This window comes from Apodemus sylvaticus, chromosome 11 (assembly GCF_947179515.1).
Source record: "Apodemus sylvaticus chromosome 11, mApoSyl1.1, whole genome shotgun sequence".
NCBI lineage: Eukaryota > Metazoa > Chordata > Mammalia > Rodentia > Muridae > Apodemus > Apodemus sylvaticus.
In genome coordinates this window covers 33,411,304-33,437,023 of record NC_067482.1, presented here as the reverse complement: position 1 = coordinate 33,437,023, position 25,720 = coordinate 33,411,304, and the positions used below count along the sequence as shown (strand labels likewise).

General features: G+C 46.4%; 2 protein-coding genes across 14 annotated transcripts in view; one reads left to right on the top strand and one right to left on the bottom strand.

Moving 5' to 3' along the window:
- The window catches only part of Cracd (capping protein inhibiting regulator of actin dynamics), a 219,527-nt gene extending 204,250 nt beyond the window's left edge, over positions 1-15,277 (top strand). For 9 of the 10 annotated variants that reach the window (XM_052199561.1, XM_052199558.1, XM_052199554.1 and 6 more), the window contains 4 exons: positions 1,454-4,277; positions 10,268-10,458; positions 11,494-11,659; positions 14,737-15,277. In XM_052199561.1, the coding sequence (XP_052055521.1) occupies positions 1,454-4,277; positions 10,268-10,458; positions 11,494-11,659; positions 14,737-14,897 (3,342 nt within the window). In that variant the 3' untranslated portion in view covers positions 14,898-15,277. The remainder of the gene's footprint in view (positions 1-1,453; positions 4,278-10,267; positions 10,459-11,493; positions 11,660-14,736) is intronic. The other variant, XM_052199557.1, reaches the window with a different exon arrangement.
- Positions 15,278-20,665: 5,388 nt separating this feature from the next.
- The window catches only part of Aasdh (aminoadipate-semialdehyde dehydrogenase), a 29,090-nt gene continuing 24,035 nt past the window's right edge, over positions 20,666-25,720 (bottom strand). For 3 of the 4 annotated variants that reach the window (XM_052198680.1, XM_052198679.1, XM_052198681.1), the window contains exons 13-16: positions 24,963-25,126; positions 23,477-23,599; positions 22,114-22,245; positions 20,666-21,147 (exon numbers count right to left, since the gene is read on the bottom strand). In XM_052198680.1, coding sequence (XP_052054640.1) covers positions 20,752-21,147; positions 22,114-22,245; positions 23,477-23,599; positions 24,963-25,126 — 815 coding nt within the window. In that variant the 3' untranslated portion in view covers positions 20,666-20,751. The remainder of the gene's footprint in view (positions 21,148-22,113; positions 22,246-23,476; positions 23,600-24,962; positions 25,127-25,720) is intronic. The other variant, XM_052198682.1, reaches the window with a different exon arrangement.

Genomic DNA, 25,720 nt, shown 5'->3' with positions numbered 1-25,720 from the left:
CTAGTGTTGCCTATAGTGATGTGCCAAAAGCCAGGGGTGGGGAATGGGAAAAGAGCAGGCCAGCTCTGCCTAGCTGGGGTTGGAGGGGGTTGGGCTTCTAAGCTTCAGGAGACAACAGTAAAATCAAAATCCCCCACCTTTGTTTGTTTCTTTCTTTGTTTTTGCTCATCTTCCTAATGCCAGGTTATTGTTTATGCTGTTATTAATCCCTTTTTTGTTTTTTGTTGTTTTGTTTTGGTTTTTATTTTTTGTTTTTGTTTTTTTTTTTTTGTTTTTGTTTTTGTTTTTTTTTTGTTTTTTTGGTTTTTTTTTTTTGGTTTTTTGGATTTGGTTTTTCCGAGACAGGGTTTCTCTGTATAGCCCTGGCTGTCCTGGAACTCACTCTGTAGACTACGCTGGCCTCGAACTCAGAAATCCGCCTGCCTCTGCCTCCCAGAGTGCTGGGATTACAGGCGTGTGCCACCACCACCCCGCTGCTGTTATTAATCCAAACTAAGAAAAATACATTTGTAAATGGCAAATGGAGAGCAGAACAAAGTATATACCCACTCCTCTTGCTTTGTGTGACCAATGCCTGAATTCGCCGTGGAAGGGAAACATTTTTAAGACCTTATATATACTGTTTTATCCTGTGCTTAATGTAGGTACATACATACGATAAAATTTAATTCCTAAATTAGGTATGGTAGAAAGATTTACAATAACAAATTAGAACAATCATAATGACCTACCATATTAAAGCTTTTGAAATAATGTTTCTGGAGATTCAGTTGCCCTGGAGTAAAACCTTTGTTAAAGAGGGTATATTAGTTATCACTGTTATTGCTGTGACAAATACCTGGCAAAAGCAACACAGGGGAGGGTTTATTTTGCCTAACGGTTTGGGCGGACAGTGTCCCAGAAGTCATAGCGGCCAGTGTGCGAGGCAACAGTCCCATTGTGTGCACAGTCAGGAAACAGAAAGGATAGCGTTCTGCTTGCTGACTCCAACTCCTTCCAAGACCCCAACCACCCACATTTATTATTGTTATTATTATTATTTATTTATTATATGTAAGTACACTGTAGATGTCTTCAGACACACCAGAGGGCATTGGATCTCATTATAGATGGTTGTGAGCCACCATGTGGTTGCTGGGAATTCAACTCAGGACCTTCGGAAGAGCAGTCAATGCTCTTAACCACGGAGCCATCTTTCCAGCCCCCCCCCCCAACCACCCACATTTAATCTGGGCCATCCCTACCTCAGTTAAGCTGTTCTGGAAACATCCAAAGATGCATTTCCATGGTGATTCTAAGTGTAGTCAGGTTGACACCGAGGCCGCTGTGTCTGTGTCTATACTCAGGACCGCCTGCCCTCTCGGGGTTTAAGAGGATGGATCACCAGCGCTGTGGCCGGGGTGTTTAGAGTGCTGTGGAAAAGGGCTGATTGTGCTTCCCTTCCCCACGTCAGGACCGACAGAATGAACCCGGCAGCTTTGAGAGGCAGTCCTCCCTGGACCAGAACGGGCAGCTAGGAGAAGACAAGCACATTTGGCACGGAGAGGAAGCGGAACCTTTGGAGTCGCACGAAGAGAAAAGACTGCAGGAAGAGTATTGGCGGGAACTTGAAGCCAAGTGCAAAAGGCAAAAAGCCGAAGCCGCTGAGAAGAGGCGCCAGGAAGAGCAGAGGCGGCAGGCGCTGGAGAGGAGGCTTTGGGAGGAGAGCCTCCGACAGGAGCTGCTGGAGGAGGAGGAAGAGGAGGAGGGCGAGGGGCTGGCCGTGCAGCTACAGGCAGGGAAGGCTGCAACAGAGGAAGGGTGGCAGTCTGGTGCAGAGGAACAGCTCTGTGCAGATCAAGAGCTGGGGGAAGCCGACGACCCCGCCCGCCTGGAGGCAGAAGAGCGCAGGCGTGAGCAGGAAGAGGCCGAGAGGCAGGCGGAGAAACTGAGGCAGCGCGAAGCCGAGGGGCAAGAGGAGGAAGTAAAGCAGCGCGAGGCCGAGGGGCAGGCAGAGAAACTGAGGCAGCTCGAGGCCGAAAGGGAGGAGGAGGAACTGAAACAGCGCGAGGCCGAGAAGGAAGAGGAGAAACTGAGGCAGCGCGAGGCCGAGAGGCAAGAGGAGACACTGAGGCAGCGCGAGGCCGAGAGGCAGGAGGAGGAACTGAGGCAGCAGGAAGCTAAAGGGCAAGAAGAAGAAGAAAGGCAACGCGAGGAGGCTGAGAGGCAGCGCGCCCAGGAGGAAGAGGCCAAGAGGATGCTGCAGAAGGAGGAGGAGGAGGTCATGGAGGAGGAGGAGGAGGAGGAGGCCAAGCACATAGAAGAGCTGAAAGGTCGGGGAAGGGAGGCACCAGAGCCGCCGGTGGAGGAAGGTCCGCAGAGTCCGGAAGGAGAGAGCCAGCCTTGGCTAACGGGCGACGCTGACCAGCAAAGCCCGCTGCAGCGGGACCTTGAGCAGCCAGGGGACCGGGAAGACCTGGAATCCGCAGGGCAAAGCGAGGTCGCGGAGGAGCCGAGAGGAGGGGTAGAGCCGGCCAGGGCCAGCGAGCCAGCAGAGCCGAGCGGAGACTTGGGCGCGCGGTGCGGTGGTGTAGATGTGGAAGGGGAAGAAGCCTCTCAGATAGACAATCCCCAGCCGCAAGAGAGACAGACGGAAGGAACACCGGCCCTGGAGGAGAAGGAAGCTACCGCTGCAGACATCGACCGAAAGGTGGAGGAGCTCCGGTGGCAGGAGGTGGACGAGCGGCAGACCATGCCCCGGCCCTACACGTTCCAGGTTTCCTCCGGGAGCAGGCAGATTCTCTTCCCCAAAGTCAACCTGAGCCCGGTGACACCCGCCAAAGACGCGAGCCTGGCCCCGGCGACCCAGGAAGCGCCCATGCCCCGCGGGGCCGCCCCGCACGCCCTGCCCTCGGCGCTGAGCATCCCACACACGGCCATCCTGGTCACCGGAGCGCAGCTCTGCGGCCCGGCGGTCAACCTGAGCCAGATCAAGGACACGGCGTGCAAGTCCCTCCTGGGCCTGTCAGAAGAAAAGCGCCCGGTGGACGTCCCCACGGCGGAGCCCAGGGCCGGCGGCGGCAAGTCCAGGCCTGCCCCCGAGTCACCGAGCAATGCGGCAGCGCTAGCCGAGTGGGCTTCCATTCGATCCAGAATCCTGAAGAACTCGGAGGGCGACCAGCGTGGCGACAGAGAGGCGGCTAGAGCCGGGGACGAGCCAGCGCCCCGAGCGAGGTGCGATTCCCGAGGGAACGTGCGCAGGACGCCGCCAGTCAACGCCAAGTTCTCCATCATGCCGGCCTGGCAGAAATTCTCGGACAGCGGCGCAGAGACCTTCAAACAGAGCCTGGATGGTGAGATCCTAAGGAAAAAGCCAGGGCCAGCGCCCAGCGAAGAAACGCCACCCCAGCCTCTGCCTGCAGCGGCTCAGCCAGAGGCAAGCCAGGAACCACAAGACACCACGGACGGATGCAAATTTGCCAAAGACCTTCCATCTTTCCTCGTGCCAGGCCTGCCTTCTCCGCAGAAAGCTGCGTCCCGCACAGAGTCCATGACCACTTTGGACAGCGAGCTCACGAGTGACGTAGGAAACCCCGACCCTGCGATGCCAGGAGGCGAGGAAAAGGCCTCACCCTTTGGAATAAAATTGAGAAGGACCAACTACTCCTTGCGCTTCCACAGTGACCAACAGGCCGAGCAGAAGAAAAAAAAGAGGCACAGCAGCACAGGAGACAGTGTGGATGGGGCCACCCTTGCAACTGGGAGCACCCCTGGAGAGAGGGAGCCTGAAGTCATGATCCTCAAGCACGGCCCATCCCTTCCCCAGGAGAGAAAGCCGGCCCTAGCCCCTCGGAAGGACTCTGCTGAAAGCCATTCTAGCGCTCACCATGTTGCCGTAGGCCAGCCTGGGCTACCACCGGCCGGTGGCCAGACCCCAGCTCCAGAGCAAGACAAGGCAGCAAGCAAAATGCCACCCATGCAGAAGCCAGCCCTGGCCCCCAAGCCTGCCAGCCAGACCCCACCGTCGTCCCCTCTCTCCAAACTGAGCAGACCCCACATAGTGGAGCTGCTCGCTAGGCGAGCTGGGAAGCCCGACTCTGAGCCCAGTGAGACTGCTAAGGAGAACCAGGAGGGCAGTGATAACCAGACGCCCTCGCCAGCGCCAGCACTGCCGGAGGAGCCGAAGCTGCCGCCGAAGAGGGATGAGAAAGATGTGTCAGAAAAGAAGCCGGCGTCCCCGCCTCTGCCTGCCAGCCAGCAAGACAGACCGTCCCTAACTCCTGAAACAGGTAGAAAAGGTGTGTGGCTGCAGATTGAATGTGGCTTCATTCGGTGGGGAGGGAATTGAGAGGGAGCCCCAGGGAACTGGCTCTGGGAACACCTTAATTAGGAACAGGTTTGCCCAAAATCAGTCCCTTGACATTTGATACATTATTTGAACTGGAGTGTGGTCCAGATATCGTTAGATCACGCAGATATCGTTAACCATTTTGAACAGCTCTGTAGAGAGATGATCAGAAGTAGAATTTCCTAGACCAGGTTCTGTCTTGGTAGCAGTGGCGGGAAGGAAGAATTCCAAGCTCTGCTCAGCTAGGTAAAAGACAGCTCAGCGACCTGTTCCCCGAACTCGGGACTTTCCATACAGAAACGTCAGAGTTGGCAGCCTCTTTCTGCACACTAAACATTAGAAGCAGCTAAATTGGCTTTTGTGCCTTTTAAGAATGCTAACCTAATCGTCCCAGAGACAAAGTTTGGATCGTGGCGAGGAAGTTTCTCCTTTTAAGTGTTTAGGTGTGGGGTGGTTTTTGCCTCCTTGAGAGGTCTTAGATTGATTACTTGTCTTGCCTTCAGGAAAGTCCCTCAAGTACTGCTGAGCCAGGTGAGTGCTCGAGTGTGCTATGCCAGAAGCCATAGGCGGGCATGGTTACAGCTTTCTGCAATGTCAGAGCGGATCAAAGAACAACGAAGTCACAAGCTACATCAGTTTTATTGCTAGCCGTTGCCAAGTTGTCTCTGTTTTCCTGGATGGTTGACCACTGGAATAAATTCTCTTATTCCAGTCTTAATTACTGATATGAAATCTCATACCACAAATTACACTTCATAAAGTAAATATGTGCCCCTGTGTGCAGACACACACGGTCCTGCATGCACCTGTGTTCTGGAGTGCCTATAAAATGTTACCTCTTCAGCTGGGTTCCAGGAACCCAGAGAGGACTTACTGGAGGCAGAGCCCTTAACACAGAGTTACAGAGTAACCAGAAAAGAGAACAATAATAAAGCCAGTAGGAGGGGTTGAAGAGAGGACTGTGTGGTTTAGAGCACTTGTTGCTCTTAGGGAGGACCACGGTCTGATTCCCAGAATGGCACCTCACACCTCTTCATAACTACAGTTCCAGGGGATCCATCACCCTCTTCTGGCCTTCATTAACACCACACACACAAACACACACACACACACAAAGTACTACTACTGCCAGGGAACCAGGGTTTCAGTTAAATGAGGCTTCAGACCTCAGGATTGAGTCCAGTTGAAGAAACAACTGTAGATGAAGGACAGAGGAGCCCTGGAAAGGCTTTGGTGTCTGAGGGATACAGGTGAGCAGGCCGGGTCCTTCTTCCATGTTGTCTGTTCTATAAATCCTCAGGCTTAGTCTTTCTGAGATGGTTTTAATAATGCCCATATGTTCCTAATCTACTGATGATCAGTTTCTAGGTAGTTCCTTTTGCTTTTAGGAAAAAGTGTTATCAGTCTGCCTCAGGGGTAGTGCTGGCCCAGGGATGTCTCAATGCATGAGGTGCAGAACCAATCTTGCTTCTGCATTTGCACTCAAAATGGAGCCCAAAATGGAGTCACCTAGGGCAAGCCACAGACTGAGAGCTACCGGAGTCACTTAGGTATGGCATAGCAGGGTCTCAACAAGTCCTTTTCATTTTTATTTTTTACCTTGTAGCTGTTTGTTGTTGTTCTTGTCTGATCAGCCAGTCAGCCACGCATTCCTGAGGGGCTCCAACAGCTCCCAAGACCATTCTTTAGCTCTGACAAAGTGTGCTTCTCGGTGGGCTGTGGCAGGCTGGCACTCCAGTTGAATCCAGGTACCTTTCTCTTCAGTGCCTTTCTTTCCCACATTGTTTTCCTTCATCATTTTCAGGAAGCCACCTCCAGTCTTAGGATGCTTAACATGCCCAACGTGCAGATTCATTCTCTTGACAAGAATCTTGCCCTTGCCAGGAGCTGGTGGCACACACCTTCAATCTCAGCACTCAGAAGGCAGAGGCAGGTGGATCTCTGAGTCTGAGGCCAGCCTGGTCTGCAGAGTGAATTCCGGGACAGCCAGGGCTACACAGAGAAACCATGACTTGAAAAAAGAAACCAAATAAATAAATAAATAATCTTGCCCTTAATTTTCTTATTTACAACAGTGCTAACAGCAGACTGAGTATAGCGTAGACTCTTTCAGCTTCGCTATGGTAACATTTTTGAGGCATGCCTTTTTTAACAGTTTCTGTCCCCTTAATGTCTACTGTATCACCCATCTTATAGATGTGGCCAGAGGAACAACCCTGTGTTTTCTAACTGGCCCAGAGAACCTGCATAGGGTGCTTCTCTCTTCCCTTGTTCGCCCTGACGTGCTATCAGCCTCTTCTCTTCCCCATGAAGAGAGCTCATTTCTCTTGGAGATGCCTTAGTTATCTCTCCAAAACTATTACCACCCCTGTCTTCTTTCCTGGTGTTCAGATTTTGGATTGTCAGACTCCAAATTAAATAGACTGGGCATAGTGACTCAGGACTCCCAAGGCCAAGTTCCTAGCATAGCGGAGAATTATTTGCCCCAGAGGGAAGAGGGCAGGGAATAAGAAGGAAGGACAGGAGACAGAGGGCAAGGGAGAAGATGCAGAGATATTTGTCTCAGAGGACAAAGGACTGTCTCTGGATAGAGAGGAGATACGTTTGGAAAATAGGATATTTATATAAATGGCAATTTATAAAGGTAAAGGGGGAGACCCCGTGTTAGGATGAGGTGTTTAATTTTAATTGGGCATGTTAATTAGGTAAGCCAAAGGGTCCTTTTGATTGCTTGATTTCAATGCTTTGATAGCTGGACCTTGGTAGTCAGCCTCCTGAGGAGGAAGTGGCCAGATAAGAGTGTGGACCGAAGTAGCCAACTTTCAGAATGTAATCTGTTTTTAGCAAGGCAGGTGGGAATGGGAGAAATTGGCAAGGCCTGCTAGAGCATGCTGGCCACACTCAAGTTGAGTCCCTTCAGCATAAATGCCTTTGATCCCAGTACTTGGGAAGTAGGAGGCGACAGGTCTCTGAGATAGAGACTTGGTAGAGGCTTGGTCTGCATAGCTGTCCCAACCCGCAAGACAGTCAACAGGGTCCCCAGAACTACCTAGGGAAAGAGACACGAGAGACGGACAGCAAGTCTGATTCTGATCAAGCTGTCAAATTTTAATTTTTTACACAAGGCATTATAAAGGCAAGCAAGCAGGTGTGGGGAGGGGTGAAAGGGGAAAGTCATTGTATTCAGAGAACAATCTCAAGGGGCCAGCATCATTCCTCAGGAACAGTTTCTCAGAATTGTCTCTCAGAATCTCAGGGAAGAGTTGGCAGGTGCTATAGGAACTTGGCACAGAAAATTGATCATGAGGAGGTGAAGTGGAGAGGAATTGCTGTGGTAGCCTAACCACAGGTGAGTTTCTTTTGTTCGAGCCCACTCGGGTGAGCTCTGCATGTACAGATCATCTAGCTTACTTGGCTAATCTTTAAACTAGTACATTTCCTTCTAAAAACAGCCTAGAGAAAGCAGGCTAGAGATGGCTGGGAGGAGAGGGTTTCAAGCTCTCTGTGAGAATGGCTCCTGGCACATAGCAGGAACTCAGCACTCTTACACGGACCAGAGTTCAGTTACAAGCACCCAGCTAGTGAGCCCCTGCCTCAAAGAAAGAAACAAAAATAAATGTCACCTCTCTTCAGTGGAGTTTTGCTTGTCAACTGCTCTAGGCCAGGGCTGACCAAAGGTATTCGAACACCCCATCAGATTAAAAATCATTAAGCATAGACTGTAACTATTCATTGATTATATACATGTAGAACCATTATTAGCTAAGACCTCCAGGATATTATCTACACCTTAAGGAAGGTCCAGGAGGGACGGTATGTACCTGCTCTGCACACCATGGTGTCAGGTGTTTTGTTTGTTTGTTTGTTTGTTTGTTTTTTGGTTGATTTCTTGTCTGATCTGACTTCTTTCAAAGGACTTGTTGCCCCTGCTAGTTTTTGATGCTTCATTATTAATAGTAAACTAACTTTTACACCATTTATGTATCATCTTAAGAGTCATGGAGTTAAAAGGCAGTAGGCTCTTCCAAGTACTTACCTCATTATAGAATCTTTCAATACACTAACAGTGAGACTGAAGCCACCATCCCTTCTAGCTCTGCACAGGCCTTCCTGTGCAGAGTCTTCCTCAAGATTCTTAACTCAAGCTAACCATTTGGTGGCCATACATACCCTTTTAATCCCAGCACATGGAAGACCGAGGCTGGCAGCTCTGTGGAGTTCAAGGCTAGCCTGGTCTACATTGTTAGTTTCAGAATAGGCAGAGCAATTATAGTGAGGCTCTATCTCAAAACAAAACAACCCAAAAAACAAAACAAAAAAAAACAAAAAGAATGTGTCCATATCAGCTTGGACATTCGTCATTATTCATAGATTTTTTTTTTTTTTTTTTTTTTTTGGCTTTTCAAGACAGGGTTTTTCTGTATAGCCCTGGCTGTCCTGGAACTCACTCTGTAGACCAGGCTGGCCTCAAACTCAGAAATCCACCTGCCTCTGCCTCCCAAGTGCTAGGATTAAAGGCGTACGCCACCACTGCCTGGTATAAATCTATCTATTCATAGATTTAAATGAGATAAATAGAGACTGGAGAGATGGCTTGGTGGTTAAAATCTCATAGTATTCTGACATGGATCAGAGTTCAGTTGCAAGCACTCTTGCTGCGCAGTTCACAACCACTTATAATTCCAGCTCCAGGAGGATCCAATGCCTCTGTCCTGTGTGGGCATCTGTACTTATGTATGTGCACCAGTACACATAAGCACGCACACACTCAAGCACACACACACACACACACACACACACACGCACACACAATTCAAAATAAAATAAATCTTTAAAAGCTGACAAATTGAAATGCTCACACTTGATGAAGTGTCCTACGCATTCTCTGAGGCATTCAGGAGTCCGTCTTCTAGAGACCATGCGGAGACAGTGGGATATCCAGCTGACGTCTACTCTCCAGCCCCGACCTCAGTTTCCCCATGTCTCAGTAGTGGCTGACTGGTCGTTGCATGGTGCAGTCCCTAGTAGGTGGTCCTCAGCTTTGGAATATGTGACTAGGTGATTTTTTTTTCCGCAAGTCTTTGGGAGAATTCTTATCTGAGGCTCAAACAGAAATCCAATTTTAATGTCCTGCTTTTGATCCTGTGAGGCAGACCTAGTAAGCCTTTACATTCACTCTTTAAAATCCAGTCCAAGGTACCTCACTAGAGCCATGCATCTTAGAGAAATATGATCCCTAACCCCAGATTACTCAATGTGCAGTTCTTAGGAATGACAAACTTCCTTGTTTTCCCTTTAAAAACAAATTTCTCTTCATTTTCAGTTTGTTTTTAGGAGTTAGATATCACAAAAAACACCATGGAGTCTGAATTACCCCATCTCAGCGTGGAGATGTTATTCAGGTCTTTGGCATGGGTGGCTTTGCCATCTTTGATGGCCTTGCATAGAGACGGCAGGACTCTGTCTACCGGATTCATAGATAGCAATGGCACCTTCTTTGGTATCTAGACTGAAGATCTGATAGAGATACGTTTCAGATACTGGGCTCTCCTTGGAGTGGACTCCGCTGTTCATAGCTGGATCAAATCTCTGAATCCTGCTTCTAAGGGAGCCTCAAAATCTGGGGTCCCCTTTACTCCGCCTGTCCTCCCATCCCCCCACCCCCCTCCCCGGTCCCATTGCTAAACACAAACCTCATCAAGGCAGTGAACCACATATCCTCTGGGTCTCCTGTAAACATGAGCCTTTAATCACACTAATTTTATTTTATTTTTATAAAGTAGTTCCACTTTGAGGGAAAAAATACCACTGTTCTTTTAGTCAATCAAGGATGCTGCCTTCTCCCTCAGCGGGGTCTCTCGGGCGTCAGCCTGTTAGTACCTATACCACGGACGTTGCTTCGAGATTGCTCCGCCATCTGTTCCTCTTCTTCCTTCACAGAGAAGCCGGTGCTTCAGAGCAGGCACTCTCTAGATGGCTCCAAGCTGACAGAGAAAGTCGAGACCGCTCAGCCCCTGTGGATAACGTTGGCATTGCAGAAGCAAAAGGGATTCCGTGAGCAGCAGGCCACCCGGGAGGAGAGGAAGCAGGCGCGGGAGGCCAAGCAGGCAGAAAAGCTCTCCAAAGAAGCCGTGCGTAGCTGTAGCGCCTGCCGCGCTTTGGGTGCCGCCACCCTAGACTCAGCTCTCTCCTAAGTCACTGGCTCGGTCTTTAAGATTCTAACTGGAGGTGTCGTTTACCAAGGGCAGGGGAGGAAACACATCGGGCCGACTTTAAATCAGGAAGGCGTGTTTTCAGTATAGAACTTAATTTGGTTTTATTCTGCTTCTAGGTCAACCTGGTTTGGCAGAATCTAAGATGTTTTCACAGCCACCGCTCACACACAGCGGTTTCAGTAGTGCCCCTGTTCCCTGCCCGAGGTTGTACTTGTTGTTGTTGGAATGACTGAAGGTCATGATCCTGAAATATTAGGTGGAATATCCCACAAATTACACTTCACAGACATAAATTGCCGTTTTGGAGTGATGAAACCTCGCGTTCTACTCCATTGGCAGGAAGACTCTTGTCTAGGGTCTCTTAACTGTAGGTGCCAACTTCTGGTTAGTCGCCTGATGTCATCACATCCACCATCACAGGGTCCCAGTGTTTGTGTCCATCCTGTTTCCCTTAAGAATGTCCCCAAGGTGTGACTGTAATGACACTGGAGATTAACGCAGCCAGGAAGCTATAAAGTACTCCCCCCTGCCCCGTGAGCGCTCTTGGCTTAGTAAGAAAAACCATCATAAGCTGAAGTGGTACAAATCTAAGGTGGGAACGAGAGACAGAACAGTCAGAGTTTAGTTCTATCCTTGGTTTCAGACATCCCATGAGGTTCTTCTATATCCATCTTGGAGAAGGGAAATTGTTATATATGGGAGATATGGAAGCGACTGTGTGCAGTGTGGAAAGTCTATCAAGAGCCTTATTCTATGACCGAGTTTTACAATCAGCTTGGAAAGCAAGTTTCCATCCTTGGTACACAACACTGAGGCTCTCACTGAGGCCTGTATTGAATGCACCACTCACAAGTGAAGCCCAGTGCCTCAGATGCTGGGATGCAGAGGTTAGGGGTCAGGGGTCAGGGGTCACGCACTGAAACCATGCTTTACCTGTCATTCCCAACCCAGGTCAGTGTCAGCCTACAGCCTGGAAGCAGTCGGGTAAGCAAAGCTGGCTCCGTACCCAAGCCCGCTACTGCTCCATCTGACGAGAAAAAGCCGGAAACGGCCGTGTCCAGGCTCCAGCGCAGAGAACAGCTGAAAAAGTCCAACACTCTTCCCACGTCTGTGACAGGTAGAGAGTAACTTCACCCCCGCTTGCCTGAACCTGCAGTTTCCCCAGAGAGCATCTTTGTCTTCTGCCGTGTAGGGACGGCCACAGCATCTCAGACATCACAGAGCACAGGCTCTCTCCAGACCTGGGCATAAACTCCGGTGCTGATGCAAATGCCAGGACTTCCTCAGCTCTGGTGGGGAGACGGAAAGACCCCTTAACAGTCAGCTCTTTACGGGGTACAGACACCTCTGCTCTGTAGCCTTTGTTATCTTCCATGGTGTAAATTCTTCGAGTGTGGCTAAGCCACTAATGTGACACCAACTGGCTTGCTGGGTTTCTAAACATTTAACAGGACAGTATGAGTTATCACTAGCACCTCATTGGCTATTATCCGGTGTATCCATCATCTATTTATTATCTGTCATCTATCCATCGTGTGTGTGTGTGTGTGTGTGTGTGTGTGTGTGTGTACCACAGCAAGGAAAAGCACATGCCAGAACATTTAAATGAGGGAAGAGATGCATATAACAGGATTGGGCAGCAGGGCAGGGTGTAGAGTTTAGGTAAGACTGAGGCAATGCAAGCCTGGGTTTGGAAGTTGACCCCAGGAAATGACACAGTCGAGATAAGTCTATGAAAGCTGCCACCTTGGCCTCTGTGTGGAGGCTGGAAGAAGAAGCTTGTCCCCACCCCCACCCCAACTTCCTGGTGACCTCTGTGCCCTGGTGACACGACTCACATGCTCGGGCACTGGTGTGACTCTAGAGAAAGTTAGCATCGGACTTCACAGAGAAAGTTGTCTCTGCACTGTGTCCCTGACGCTAATTAGCAATGGCCACTTTTCTTTGTTTCTAACACATGAAAGATGTAAAAATAAAATAAAATGGCCCAAATGGTTGCCAACTATTGCCTGGCTCCAATCACTCGGAAGATTGGAGTGTTCTGCATCCATATATTCCCAGGAACTAACAAGGCATCTGCTTCCCTATAGGGCTGTGGTGGTCCCCAGAGAGCGTAGCATGTCTGTCTTGGCCCATTTTCAGAAGGCTAACAGAATACCCAAAGATGGGCCATTTATCAAGCCGGGAGGGCCCTGTGCTGTTTCCTCTTAGGTTAGGAAGTGGATGGACAACCATGCACATGAAGAGAGAGAAAAGGCAGGTGAGCTCATATGGTAGTGTGAGAAAATTGCGAATCTACTTTTGAGGGCCTCGGACACCCAAGCACACACCACTGGGCTTCTGCCTCCCAACACTGAAGAGTTCTGTGCTGCTGCTGCCGCCACACTAGAGCATAAATTAATTATTTATTCTAGCTTGCCCATAAAAGAGACACAGAAACCTGGTATTTTATTTTATTGTTTTTTTTTCCGTGTATAGATAGTGAATATTTAATATATAAATGAGCATATACATAATAATACATAAATGAAAATCTATATATATTCAAACATGTTTGTACAAATATAAATAAATAAAATCATAATAAAATTAATCTTTAATATATACATACATGACAGTTTTCCAAAATCACAATGAAAGAAAACTTTTTAAGTAATATTTTCTATTTATTTTTTGAAAAATTCACTCATTCGCAGTGGATCTGGTGTGCTCTTCTCCCCTCTATCCAAACCCTATGCCCCTGGAACTCCATATGCTGTTTGAGTCTTGCACGATGCCTCTGCTCCACCAGCTTGTCCTCAGGGCGGGGCTTCCGGCCTCAAGCTCATGATCCAAAGGGCCTCATTTCGGTCAATCGACCACCTCCTCTCTCTGTCTTCTCTTTCCTAGTGTTCTCTCTTGAGTGAGAGCCCTCACTTAATTCTCATGTCCCGCCTTCCTCTCTCTACGGCCCAATCACAGGCTCTAGCCTTTTATTAGCCAATCAGCTTTAAATTGTGGAGCAAGGTTTACATAACTAAGGCAGGTGTGCTTGAGAAGGTGCTTGTCTGGGCAGCAACAAGATTTTAGGGTTCAGAATTTAAGCTTTGAATAATAGCAACAGATCAACCCCCAATGACAGATCAACTAGAGAATTAAAGGTCCTATACATGAGAACACTGGAGAGATTTGCTCAAACCTTAGCAGTGTCAAAGCCTGTGCCCTTGCTACCTGCTACCCGAGGTCTGGAAACAGAGCAGGAGTGCTTATATACCAGGACTACCTTAAAACACTTACCGCTAGGCCCTCAAGCATTCTTACATTTGCTTTTACACTGAGGCTTCTAAATATTAGCATGAGACAGAGTTTCTGTCTTTCTTTTCTGTGCCCAGTTGGAAGTGCAAAGGTGATCCCCACTTACTACAACTCCAGCTTAATAAAGTAAGCCTTTGCTTCAAAGGGTTTGTCTTCCCATTCAACTAGTAGCCCCTGGCTTCTAGAATAATGCAGGCCATGTCCCTGGGCACTAACGTTGTGAGCGCTCCAAAATTCTTACAGAGAATCTCCTCACAGAAGCCTAAGATCTCTAGGAAAGAAAGCAGGATAGTCAGGCATGATAGCCTGCAACTCTTAAGCCTTGGGAGGCCGAAGTCAGGAGGATTACCATGAGTTTGAGGCCATCCTGGGCTACAGTGTGAAATGTCTCACAAAGAGGTGACAGAGGGGACATTGGAATTACTAGACAAGTCATGACAGCTGGCAGTTTCCGTGGGTTCATCTGAGGGCTCAGGAGCAGGCAGGGAGTTCAAGGACATAGCACTTCCAAGGCATCATGACTCTATCATGTGTGCCTTGAATTTCATGCCTCTAAAGTCAGAATCTTGTCCTGGAGAGCGAACTGGGGAGGTGTTTGCTAATGGGTACATTTCAGAGAAGTGCAAGAAATCTGTCGTGTGACACAGTCACCATAGCTATCAACCTACTGAATTCTTCAAATGCTAAGGGTAGATTTTCAAATATCTTTACATCATTTTGTGAATAACAGTTAGATTTAGCTCTTCTGGGGTGTGTGTGTGTGTGTGTGGGTGGGTGGGTGTGTGGGTGTGTGTGGGTGTGTAAACATCATTTCATGTAGAATAAGTACATAGAATTCTGTTAACTAAACTTTCTCTTTTCATATGACTCTTCCTTCTCTTTCCCTTTGAATCAACGCAGTGGAGATCTCAGACTCTGCACCCTCAGCACCACTGGTAAAAGAGGTCACCAAGAGGTTCTCCACCCCGGACGCTGCCCCCGTGTCCACAGAACCTGCCTGGCTGGCTTTGGCCAAAAGAAAAGCAAAAGCCTGGAGCGACTGTCCACAAATTATTAAGTAAACAGTGACTTTTATCCATTTCCGTGGCCAGTCGTTGGCTCTTCTCGTGCCCTTTTTATTTATTTATTTTTTATATGAGGTAACGAAACCAGGCTAGGGGCAAGCAGCATGCTTTCTAGGCTCTAAAATAATGTTGAGAAACGGAACTGGCGGTGTTCGTTTGTAACGAGTGTATTTGCACAACCCTGGGTCCTGGTGCCTTGAGCTCCCCCTTGTTCTCAAGAGACAGTTTTGTTTGAGGGACCACATGAAGCAAAACCTGCAAATGAGAGGTCCTCAGGAGAGCAGCCGTGCTCGCCCATGGCCTTCAACACATACACACTCACGCACCATTTCAGAATACGTCCTTTTGCCAATCTTTCTAAGTTTTTTTTTTTTTTTTGATTCTCTACTCTTCTTTCCAAAACATTGACTCTACTATGTTTGCATATGTAACAGTGACAGGTTCACATGTACATTAAACATGGTTGTCACACTCCTGAATACAGGAACTGGATGATAAGGAAAAGCTGACTCCCAACTCTGTGCCTATGTCTGGTTTTCATGAATTCTTCCTACCTTACAAACCATAACATAGCAAATCCACTCACACTCTTACGCTCGATCTGAGGTGTGCCCTGTCTTACCCAGGACCCTTTTAAAGACACATAGACCATTTAGCCTAGCTGACTCCATTTGTATTTAACCTGGTGCAGTGGCTCATCTACAACCCAGGCTGCATTCCCAGGCTCTGGGAGCAGAGGGCATAGAATATACAGTTTTAGGGAAGACTCTTCAGATGAATTCTGTTATAACCCAAAGGTTCGGAACCTTGAGGTAGACTGGTATAATTGAGCTTTTCACACTATGAAGAGAAGGCTTGCCCACCCGAAGATGCAAAAGTCAGACAAAAAATAAAAAACATCGCCCACACCAGCCATGCGTGTGTGATAGTTTAGGCTGCCGGTGTTCCATGCCTCTCAAGTTTTCCCTTGGTCTTTAGGGAAATGAACAAGCCAAGATGTGTAACCTATTTGTACTAAGGACTTCCAGCAGAGGAGTTTTTCCTTGTTTTCTTTACTGTACTTGAATAATTCAGAGTCGAATGTTCCAAAGCATTTACAATTTAGAGCATTCACCTTGATACCTTTAAAAAAAAAAAGAGCATCTCAGAGTTTTACGTGGCCTTGTTATCATTCACCTGTTCATACAAAGAAGGGACTTGGCAGTTTCAAAGCCATGTATTTATTTCCCTAGGTTTGCTTTACACGACACTAGACATACCAGCACATGCCCACACACTGCTGGCACTAGCTTTGCATTTCATGCTGTTGGCATATTTTCCTTTGTGTAGATTCTTACTCTAAAATGTAGGTGCGGATTCTTTGCCCAGTGCGGGCGGGGGGGATTAGACCCTCCTTCCTCCCACACTGACATGTCTCATAGCATCCATTACTACTCCTTTGTGCTGACTCAATATGCAATGTGCTGTTATTCTTTCTGCCCTACGGAATGACAGGGATGCTGTTGGCCATATAGAAACCATTTTCTCTCTAGAAACAATAGCTCAGCTTCATGAAGCAGCTGGCATGTGTGGTCGAGTGGATAGCTGTACTATTGCAAGTTGGATTTAGTATTATATATACTGGACCTTCAGACTGTTAAGAATCAATGTAACTTTTTTTTTTTACCGTTATTGTAAGCAACTAATATTCCACTGCACGTCTCCCATACTGGTGTTCATTCCTAACTTTTGTGTGTAGACAATTGTTAGTTTAATAACTTCCTCACTGATATAACACTTTTGAGTGGGTATCTTTCCACCCAAAGCCCTAGGATGATAGTGCTAAGGTGATTCTTCCAAAGTGACTTCTTCCTTCCTGCCACCTTTGGCCACTGTCATGGCAGGAAACAGGGACAGAAAGATGATGATTAAGAAATAATAGGGCTGGCAAGGTGGTACATGCCTTTTATCCTAGCATTTGGGAGCAGAGGCAAGTGGCTCTCTATGTGTTCAAGGCCAGCCTGATCTACATAATGAGCCCCAGGCCAACCAAAGCTACATAATGGAGACCCTGTCTTAAAACAAAGAAAGAAAGAATAGTAGATGTATTCATTTCTGACTCAATTACCATGAGCCCATACACAGCACAAGAACAGCTTAGTTAAAGATGCCCCACTAACATCTCAGAAAGAAGAATCTACTGAGGAGAAGGCAGTTGTCATACTTGCTAAAGAGTACATGTTTAACATTTCATTAAAATCACTTCAAGCCTGCACTAAATACCAATCAAGTGTTATTCTGCTTATTTCTGTGTTGCGCTCATCTGAGCAACAAGCTACGGGGAAATTCTGTGAAAACAAAAAATTCTTTTCTTTTTTTTTTTTAAAGAATGACTGCTGTATTAAATATATGAATATACAAGCTTTTTTTAATTTAAACACACTTCTGGCAAGGTTATAGATGACTAACCTCTGTTCATAGACTTATATTATGGAAGTAGAGTTTTTTGTTTACTTTGAAAATGTTTCAAGTGCAATTGTTTCTTATAAAACATGGTGATTACCATTAAATTCTCATTTTAGCTGGTTATCTACAAATATATAGTATGTATCCACCGTCTCTTCTTGTGATGTTTAGTTTGCTTATTTTAAAGCAGCAACATTAGCTACGAGTGTCTTGCAATATTTTTACCAACAATAAAATTAAGTAGATACTTAATAAAAATTCCTTAGTGTGATTTTAATATTTATTTTGAAATTTTGGTTGAGTAGAGTTTGAAATATAAATATGCCCATTATGTTAGGGATAAGACCTTTCAATAAAATACTGACAAGATCTTTGGCACTGATGGAATGTCCTTTTTAAGGTGAAGTTCTGACTGATTTCAATGGCTATTGAAATGACTATGAGTGATCCCGTATTTATGGAGTTCTGGATGAACAAGAAAACTTCAAGTTGTTTTTAATGCTACTTTATTTTTTCCCAAAATCCCAGTGGAATAATATATGAATAAGAGCAAATTATCATATCAATTCCAAATTGGAAGCTGGTGATATGTGTCTTGGATAAAATGATCTTGCAGTCTCCTCATAGGCCCAGCAACCACACTGGTGCCAGCCGAGGGCTGTGAGCCTCAGCGCAGCTGAGGACCAGCTACCACAGAGCCACACCTTGGTCCATCTGAGCATGTGACCTTCAAGAATAACTTGGTGAGAACCTCATGTCAGCGTAGGCTGCACAGAAGGGATGATGAATGTCTGATGTTACCATCCATCGAGTGGAGCTGAGTGTGTGATTAACATAGGCACTTTTGCTTGCTTAGAGATCATAAGGACCTAGTTCAGTGGTAGAGCATCTGCCTAGCATGAACAAAGCCCTGGGTTCAAGTCCCAGCTATGCACGTCCTGGTTTTCAACACCCCTGCCCCCATCGAAATTAGCAACCTAAGTTGATAAGCAACTTTAAAAATCTTTAGCTCAGGCTAGAGAGATGGTTCATTTAAGAGCTCTGGCTTCCTTCAGAGGACGCAGGCTCAGTTCGTAGTATCTACATTACATGGTGCTCACTCCAGCTCCAGAGGCTCCCACACGCTTCTCTGGTCTCTGGAGGGGAGACACACATGGTACGCTTCTTAAATACATATGGGCAAAACACACAATAAACATCTTGTCAAAATTTCACAATAAATAGTAAATGGAGTATTCTGTTTATGACTTAGAAAATACATTCTGATCCTTTCTTTTCCACAGAGATCTTCAAACCCCTGAAAACCACTTAACTACCTTAATGTATTAGGGTTTTCTAACAAAACCTAACTGATCAGATGTATTTATCTAAGTGGAGAGAGAGAAAAATGAACGGTATTTATTTACTTGTTGCAAAATGTATAGTCTAATACGATTTCTCTGGAGAAACAACTATAAAAGAGGCTCAGGAACCGGCTCGTGAGGGTGTGGAGATGGGAGTGCTGTGTGCCGCTCATGCACTAGAGACCTAAAGCGCCTGCGGGAGAGTTCAATTCAGATAAAGGTCAGAGCCTCAAGACCGGAACCAATGTGTAACCTGCAGAGAGGCAGGGAGATACCGAAGCTGTGCTAGGTCTCAGTCTAGGAACTCTGGTATCCAAGGGCATGAAAATATGGGAGCCCAGATGAAAAAGACAATTCCCCTCCCCCATCTTCTGTTCAGGCACCCACCAGCAATGCCCACCCGTAATGGCACACCAGTGAAGACAGACGGGCCTCGGTCAGTGGCTCAACTTCAAATGTTAACCAGTTTATAACAACCTCACATCCTCACCAAGGGGTGGTGAGCACTGCCTGTCCTTGTTCACTTCCCTAGGCTGAACATCAGACTGACTATATAAATAAAGCTTTATTCAGCTCTCAGTTCTGAAATCCTAGGAGTTTGGGATCCATTGACCACATCTGCAGAGATGTGCAGAGTCCTAGCGGCGGCGGTGCTAACACCACACAGCAGTGCAAAGCACCTTGGCCCTGGTCTGTCTCTTACAAAGCTCCAGTCCCTCAGCAGCAGCCCCTGCCCCCACCCATGGCCTCAAATAACCTTGATCTTCTCTCAAAGGTACCGCCCCAAGGACTGCAGAGGTGAGGTGAGGTGTTTCCACTTTCTTTCTTCCTTTCTTTCTTTGTTTCTTTCTTTCTTTCTTTTCTTTTTCTTTCCTTTCTTTCCTTCCTTCCTTCCTTCCTTCCTTCTCTTTTTCCTTCTTTCTTCCTTCCTTTCTTTCTCTTTCTTCCTTCCTTCCTTCCTTTCTCTCTCTCTCTCTTTCTTTCTTTCTTTCTTTTCTTTCCTTTCTTTTTCTTCTTTCTCTCTTTTTGGTTTTTCCAGACAGGGTTTCTCTGTGTAGCCCTGGATGTCCTGGAACTCACTCTGTAGACCAGGCTGGCCTCAAACTCAGAAATCCACCTGCCTCTGACTCCCAAGTTCTTTTAAAAAGAAAAAAAAAAGATTTACTTATTTATTGTATGTAAGTACACTGTAGCTGTCTTCAGACATTCCAGAAGAGGGCATCAGATCTTGTTACAGACGGTTGTAAACCACCATGTGGCTGCTGGGATTTGAACTCAGGACCTTCAGAAGAACAGTCAGTGCTCTTAATCACTGAGCCATCTCTCCAACCCATGTTTCAATTTTCTTAATACCACACAAGTGGGGATGTCTTGATGGGAGACATTCAAACCAGAGCATAGTTCTTTTGGCGAAGTAAAAAATAACATATGATCACCACCTGTCCTAATTAGGGTTATCATTGCTGTGCTGAGACACCACGACCACATACAAGTTGAGGAGGGAAGGGTAATTAGTCCGGCTTCTACTTCTGCAGCACAGTTCATGGCTGGGGGAAGTCAGGCCAGCAAGTCAAGCAGAGGAACCTGGAAGCAGGAGCCGGTGCAAAGTCCGTGGAGAAATGCTACTTACTGGCTGGCTCTTCGTGGCTTCATCAGCCTGCTTAAAGCAGAAACACCAGCCTGGGGCTGGCTGGCATCCTTCACAGCGGGGTGGGGATCCCCCATTGATTACTAGTTAAGGAAATGTTCTACAGGCTCACCTACACCTCAGTCTTATGGGGGCATTTTCTCAGTTGAGATTCTTTCCTTTCAGATAACTCTGGCTTATGTCAAGTTGACATAAAGCTATCTAGCACACCATCACACATAATTTAAAGTGCTACTAATATATCAGATGCTTTATCTTTATCCTAGAAGCCCTGCTGCTTCCAAAGGAGAAAAACCTGGCTGTTCTCTATTGAAATAACCGCAGACAAATTCTGTAACCAAAATAGAATCTTTAATATAAAACTTTCCATGAGCTTTACAGTGACAATGCCAACCATCTCATTGACATATAAGGGCTACACTTGGATATTTGTATCACCGCACAATAAATCCAGACAGTAAATATAATTATTTCTGCACCCAATAACAAGCATTGATTCCCAGACCACAGGAGAGGAGAAGACTTCTCCAGGGAGTTCATACACACTTCGCAGCTCTCCGCTCCGAGACTCGAGGACCCACAGTTTCCCGTCAGTGGATGCAGCTGCCAGCAGCGTGTCACTGCTACGGAGGTGCTTACGGAAAGCAAAGGGCGTTGCGTACACCCTGGCTGTAGTCTCGAATTTCCACCGGAGGTGGCCTTCCATGCTACAACAGTAGACAAAGCAGTCATGGGAACCAAAAACTATTTGTTCTGACGCTGAGATACACGGGGAAGAGAAGATTGGTCCTCCTGCAGAAAAGCGCCAAACCTGTAGAGGAGAAGAGCAAAAACCACCATTCACTCACGACTGCAGCACTTGAGTCTCACAGGGTCTCCTCATCCAGATCGAAGAGGTGAGGTGGAGACCACTCGGTAACTCATTCCCCAGAAATGGCACCCGTCTCTGGGAAGTCTCCCTCTCACACTAGACCGCTCCAGTGGTAAAAACCAGGATAAGGCACACCAGAACATTATTACAATTAACCTTGGCGCTGGAGAGATGGCTCAGAGGTTAAGAGCACTGGCTGCTCTTCCAGAGGACCTGAGTTCAAGTCCCAGCAACCACATGGTGGCTCACAACCATCTGTAATGAGATCTGATGCCCTCTTCTGGTGTGTCTGAAGACAGCTACAGTGTACTCACATAAATAACTTTAAAAAAAAATTAAAAACAATTAACCTTGAGCATCATACTTGAGAAATCCTAGTATGTTCAGAGACACCATGTTTAAAGAAAAAAACCACATTAGGTCTTCAATGTATGTTATCAAAAACAATCTTGGACAGGGGTGGAACTTGGTTCCAACTCCAGCTCTAGGAAAAAAAACAGGAAAAAAAAAAAACCCTAAAAACCCATGTTTTATTCAAGTTTTCCAAGCAAAGCAAGAAAGAACTGTACTGAAAAGAGTTTACATGTAACAATCTAAAGCTTTAAACAAAAACCTGGGGACTGAAGAGATAAGAGTTAAGAGCACTGACTGCTCTTCCAGAGGTCCTGAGTTCAAATCCCAGTAACCACATGGTGGTTCACAACCATCTGTAATGAGATCCCATGCCCTCTTGGTGTGTCTGAAGATAGTGACCGTGTACTCATAAATAAATAAAGGGATAGAATAATCAACCAAGGGCTGAGAATAGAGCTCAGTAACAGAACAGTCGCTGGTGAGTCCTGGGTTCAGTCCCCAGGGCTGGGGGCTGGGAAGGGTTGCACACAGAACAGAACTAGATCTTCCTACCTGCTCTCCGGAGTGTGTGAAGCAGAGCAAACTGCCGTCCACGCAGCCGATGCAAACGTGGCGCTGGCAGCAGCGTGGGGAAGAGAAGAGCGGCTTCCCACAGGCACGCTTCCACACCGTGCTCCCGGCAGCCTGCCGTGGCCAGAGGAAGACAGTACCGGAATCACTAACCCTTACCATTTTACAGTTACGTTCGTTCACTCACTGTGTGTGTGCACATGCATGTGTGTAAGTATGTGCCACAAGGCACACGTGGAGGCTGGAGGACTTGTGGGAAGTGATTCTCACCTTCCATCACATGGGAAGGAGTTGAACTCAGGTCAGGCTTGGCAGCAAGTGCCGTTACATGCACGGCCATTTTACAACAAAGGGAAGCTCTTCAAAGCTACAGGGACGGGGACAGTGCCACACTGGGGCTTTGATGAAGCTGGCGCCCACGCACTCTCAGAAAGTCCGTGCTTACTGAGGAGAGCTGGGACACAGCCAGCATCCGCCCAGAACAGAGCCCACAGAGACCAGCTTTAGAATGAAAAACAGCGTAAACATTCGGAAAAATTAACAACATCTAGCCTTACAGTACATAGGAAGCTTTTCTGTTTTGCTTGTTAGTGTGCTTTAGGAAGGGTGTCACTGGGTAGCCCAGGCTAACCTGGAACTCTGCCTCTGCCTCCAAGTTCTGGGATTAAAGGTGTTCACCACTATGAGGGATAGATAGACAAGCTCTTAACCTGACTGAGAAAATCTTGACTAGAAAGGTTAAAACAGTGCAGAGAGGACCCGGTGTCCAAGTGCTCGCATCGCTCCCGTAGATGACCCGGGTTTGACTCCTAACACCCACACTGCCACTCACAAGCATCTGTGTGACTCAGGTTCCAGGGCAGCCCCTGCCTCTTCCGACCTCTTCAAGTACCAGACCCGTGTTACCCAGATGCACATACATACATACAAAATACTTACAAATGTTAAAATAAACCTTTTAACAGTGAAAACAGAGCTGGGCGGTGGTGGTACACGCCTGTAGTCCCAGCACTCTGGGAGGCAGAGGCAGAGGCAGGCGGATTTCTGAGTTCGAGGCCAGCCTGGTCTACAGAGTGAGTTCCAGGATAGCCAGGGCTACACAGAGAAACCCTGTCTCGAAAAAACCAAAATAAATAAATAAATAAATAAACCTGAAAACAGCCGAAGAAACAAATAAGAACAAACCCCTATTTACTTATTTTTCCAAATAATTTCAATTATTTTAAGTGAATTCTAGCTCATTAATATATGTATTATATTTAACTGAAAATTTTTCTGGTTTTTAGACATCAAAATCAAAAATGAAGATAAGTAATACAACCAACACGTGTTACTTTATACCTACAGGATTTACGGCCAGTAAGATTCCCCCCAGCGTAGCACAGTACAGACGGTGTGGACTCAGGCTCACACACGGAGAAGAAAAGAGAGCTCCTTCACATTTTAGCTTCCAGACACACTTCTTTTCCTGCAAATAAGAGTTTGAATTAGTTGTGTGGTGCTTGTGGTTACTAAGCCTGTATGCAAGACAGCTAAGTCTGGCTGGGCTCAACTTTATGTTTGGCCTCTTCTGGTGCTAGGTTTGACCCCAGAGCCTTGCACAGGCTGTCCCATGAGACAGCTGTCACAGTCCAGGGGGTGCAGATATTCCTCTTCTCCTCTGCTCTCCCGTTCACTCACTCTGAACCCTCCTGCCTTTGCCTCCTCAGGGTGGGGATTTCAGGCAAGCAGCACCACACTAGGCAAGTTAGTGTAAAGGCATTGTGTACACTCGCACGCTTGTGTGTGTGTATGTGCATGCATATACTCATTCTGAATATACAACTTGGTATGTTTCTTCCACTGACTATAAAATGACTTAAAATAATTTTAATACATTATATTCAAAATAAAATGTCTCTTCCTGATCTAAAAACTATTAGCAACTAGTTACTTAATCTTATAAACAACTTTGTGCATATATTTGTCTGTTTACTATTTTGCCAGAATAGAATCATAGAAAAAAATTTTCTTTGGTCAAAGGACATGAATGTTACTCATCCACATTGCTTCTTAATTAAACTCCTGTGTGTGCACCATCTTTTTTAAAAATAATTTCATTTTTTAAGGCATGTAGCAAAGCTGACCTCAAACCCAGCGTGTAGCCAGGATGATCTTGTACTACCGTTCCTCTTAAGTACTGGGATTCCACGTAAGGCAGCTGTTTGTGTAGTTCGAGGGATCGAGCACAGGCCTCGCGTATCCCAGGCAAGCACTGTACGAGTGAGCTTTAGCCGCAGCCCCTCAGATGTCTTCCTAGCCAGTCTCTCTCTCAGACACTGGCTGTCAATCACTGTAGCATGGAGGGCCGTGTGCTCCCAGATCTCAGATGACCAAGGCCTGAGACACTGATGTCCCCAGCAGCCTCTTCCTGGGAGCTTAGGTGCTCATGTCCCTGTCTTTGTTTTCTATCCGGGTCTTTCTAATTAGCTTATACTTACTCTTTATTTCTATTTATACCAATAAGTGAGTTTTGATTCATTTATTTCAAAAACTATCTTAGCCTATTTGTTGTAATTTTTATTTTCATATAATGGGCCTTTAAAAGAACTTACTGATATCTTACTTTGATTTTTTTTTTTCTGTTATGGTCATTCTAAATTTTTCATATTGCAGGAATTATTTGAGAAGAAGCTAAACATGTCTAAATATGTTAAAACTTAACTAATCACTTCTTTCCAGACCCAGTGTTATACTTGGGCTATAGCTAACACCTGCTCCCAGACTCACAAGCACGAAACAGTACTCCCACATGTGTGTTTATGATAAACACTAATGAAGTGAATTCTTACATAAATGTCTAAAGCATATGCGTGCTGGTCATGAGATCCAACGTAAATGAGTCCAGTGGTTGGATCCACGGCTGGCGAGCTTTTGACAGCATCTTCAGTAGTAAATGTCCAATATTTTTCTCCACTATTACTTTTTAGAACATAAATTAATCCATTATAACAGCCTACAGAGAAACAAAATATAAAAGATGAGACTGAGCTCCGTTGATATAAAATATTTAAATAATGACAATTTCTATTCACACTCTTCGTATATATTTATCCTCACCCATCTGATTTAGATTTCAGCAAAAAAGCAGAAACTGAACTACAGTCACTTGTGTAAATCCTTACTTAGTGCTGGCGCGCGCCTTCAATCCAGCGCTGGGCCTTCTCCTTCTGTGCTGGAGCTACAGTGAACACCACTGCAACCAGCAGCCCACTACCTTTTAAACGTTCTATGAACCAGCAAGATAAGTCAGTAAAGGCCCCTGCGCAGAGCCTGACGACCTCACTTAGATCCCAAGAGCCGAGGGAACCGACTCCTACAAGTAGTCCTCTGACTTCAGGAGGCCATGTACACACCCGCACCGACAGAACTGGATTCAAAGCCTTCCGGCTGTTGCTGAATAAATTACCAATGTTACAGAGCATCAAGTTACTCCTTCCACTCGACAGTTTTTGTAACCGTACAAGGAAGAAAAGCGCTCAGAATTGTTTGAGAAAAGTAATAACCTATGCCCACTGGGCATTTCCTATGTATCAGGGCTTCTTTTGGA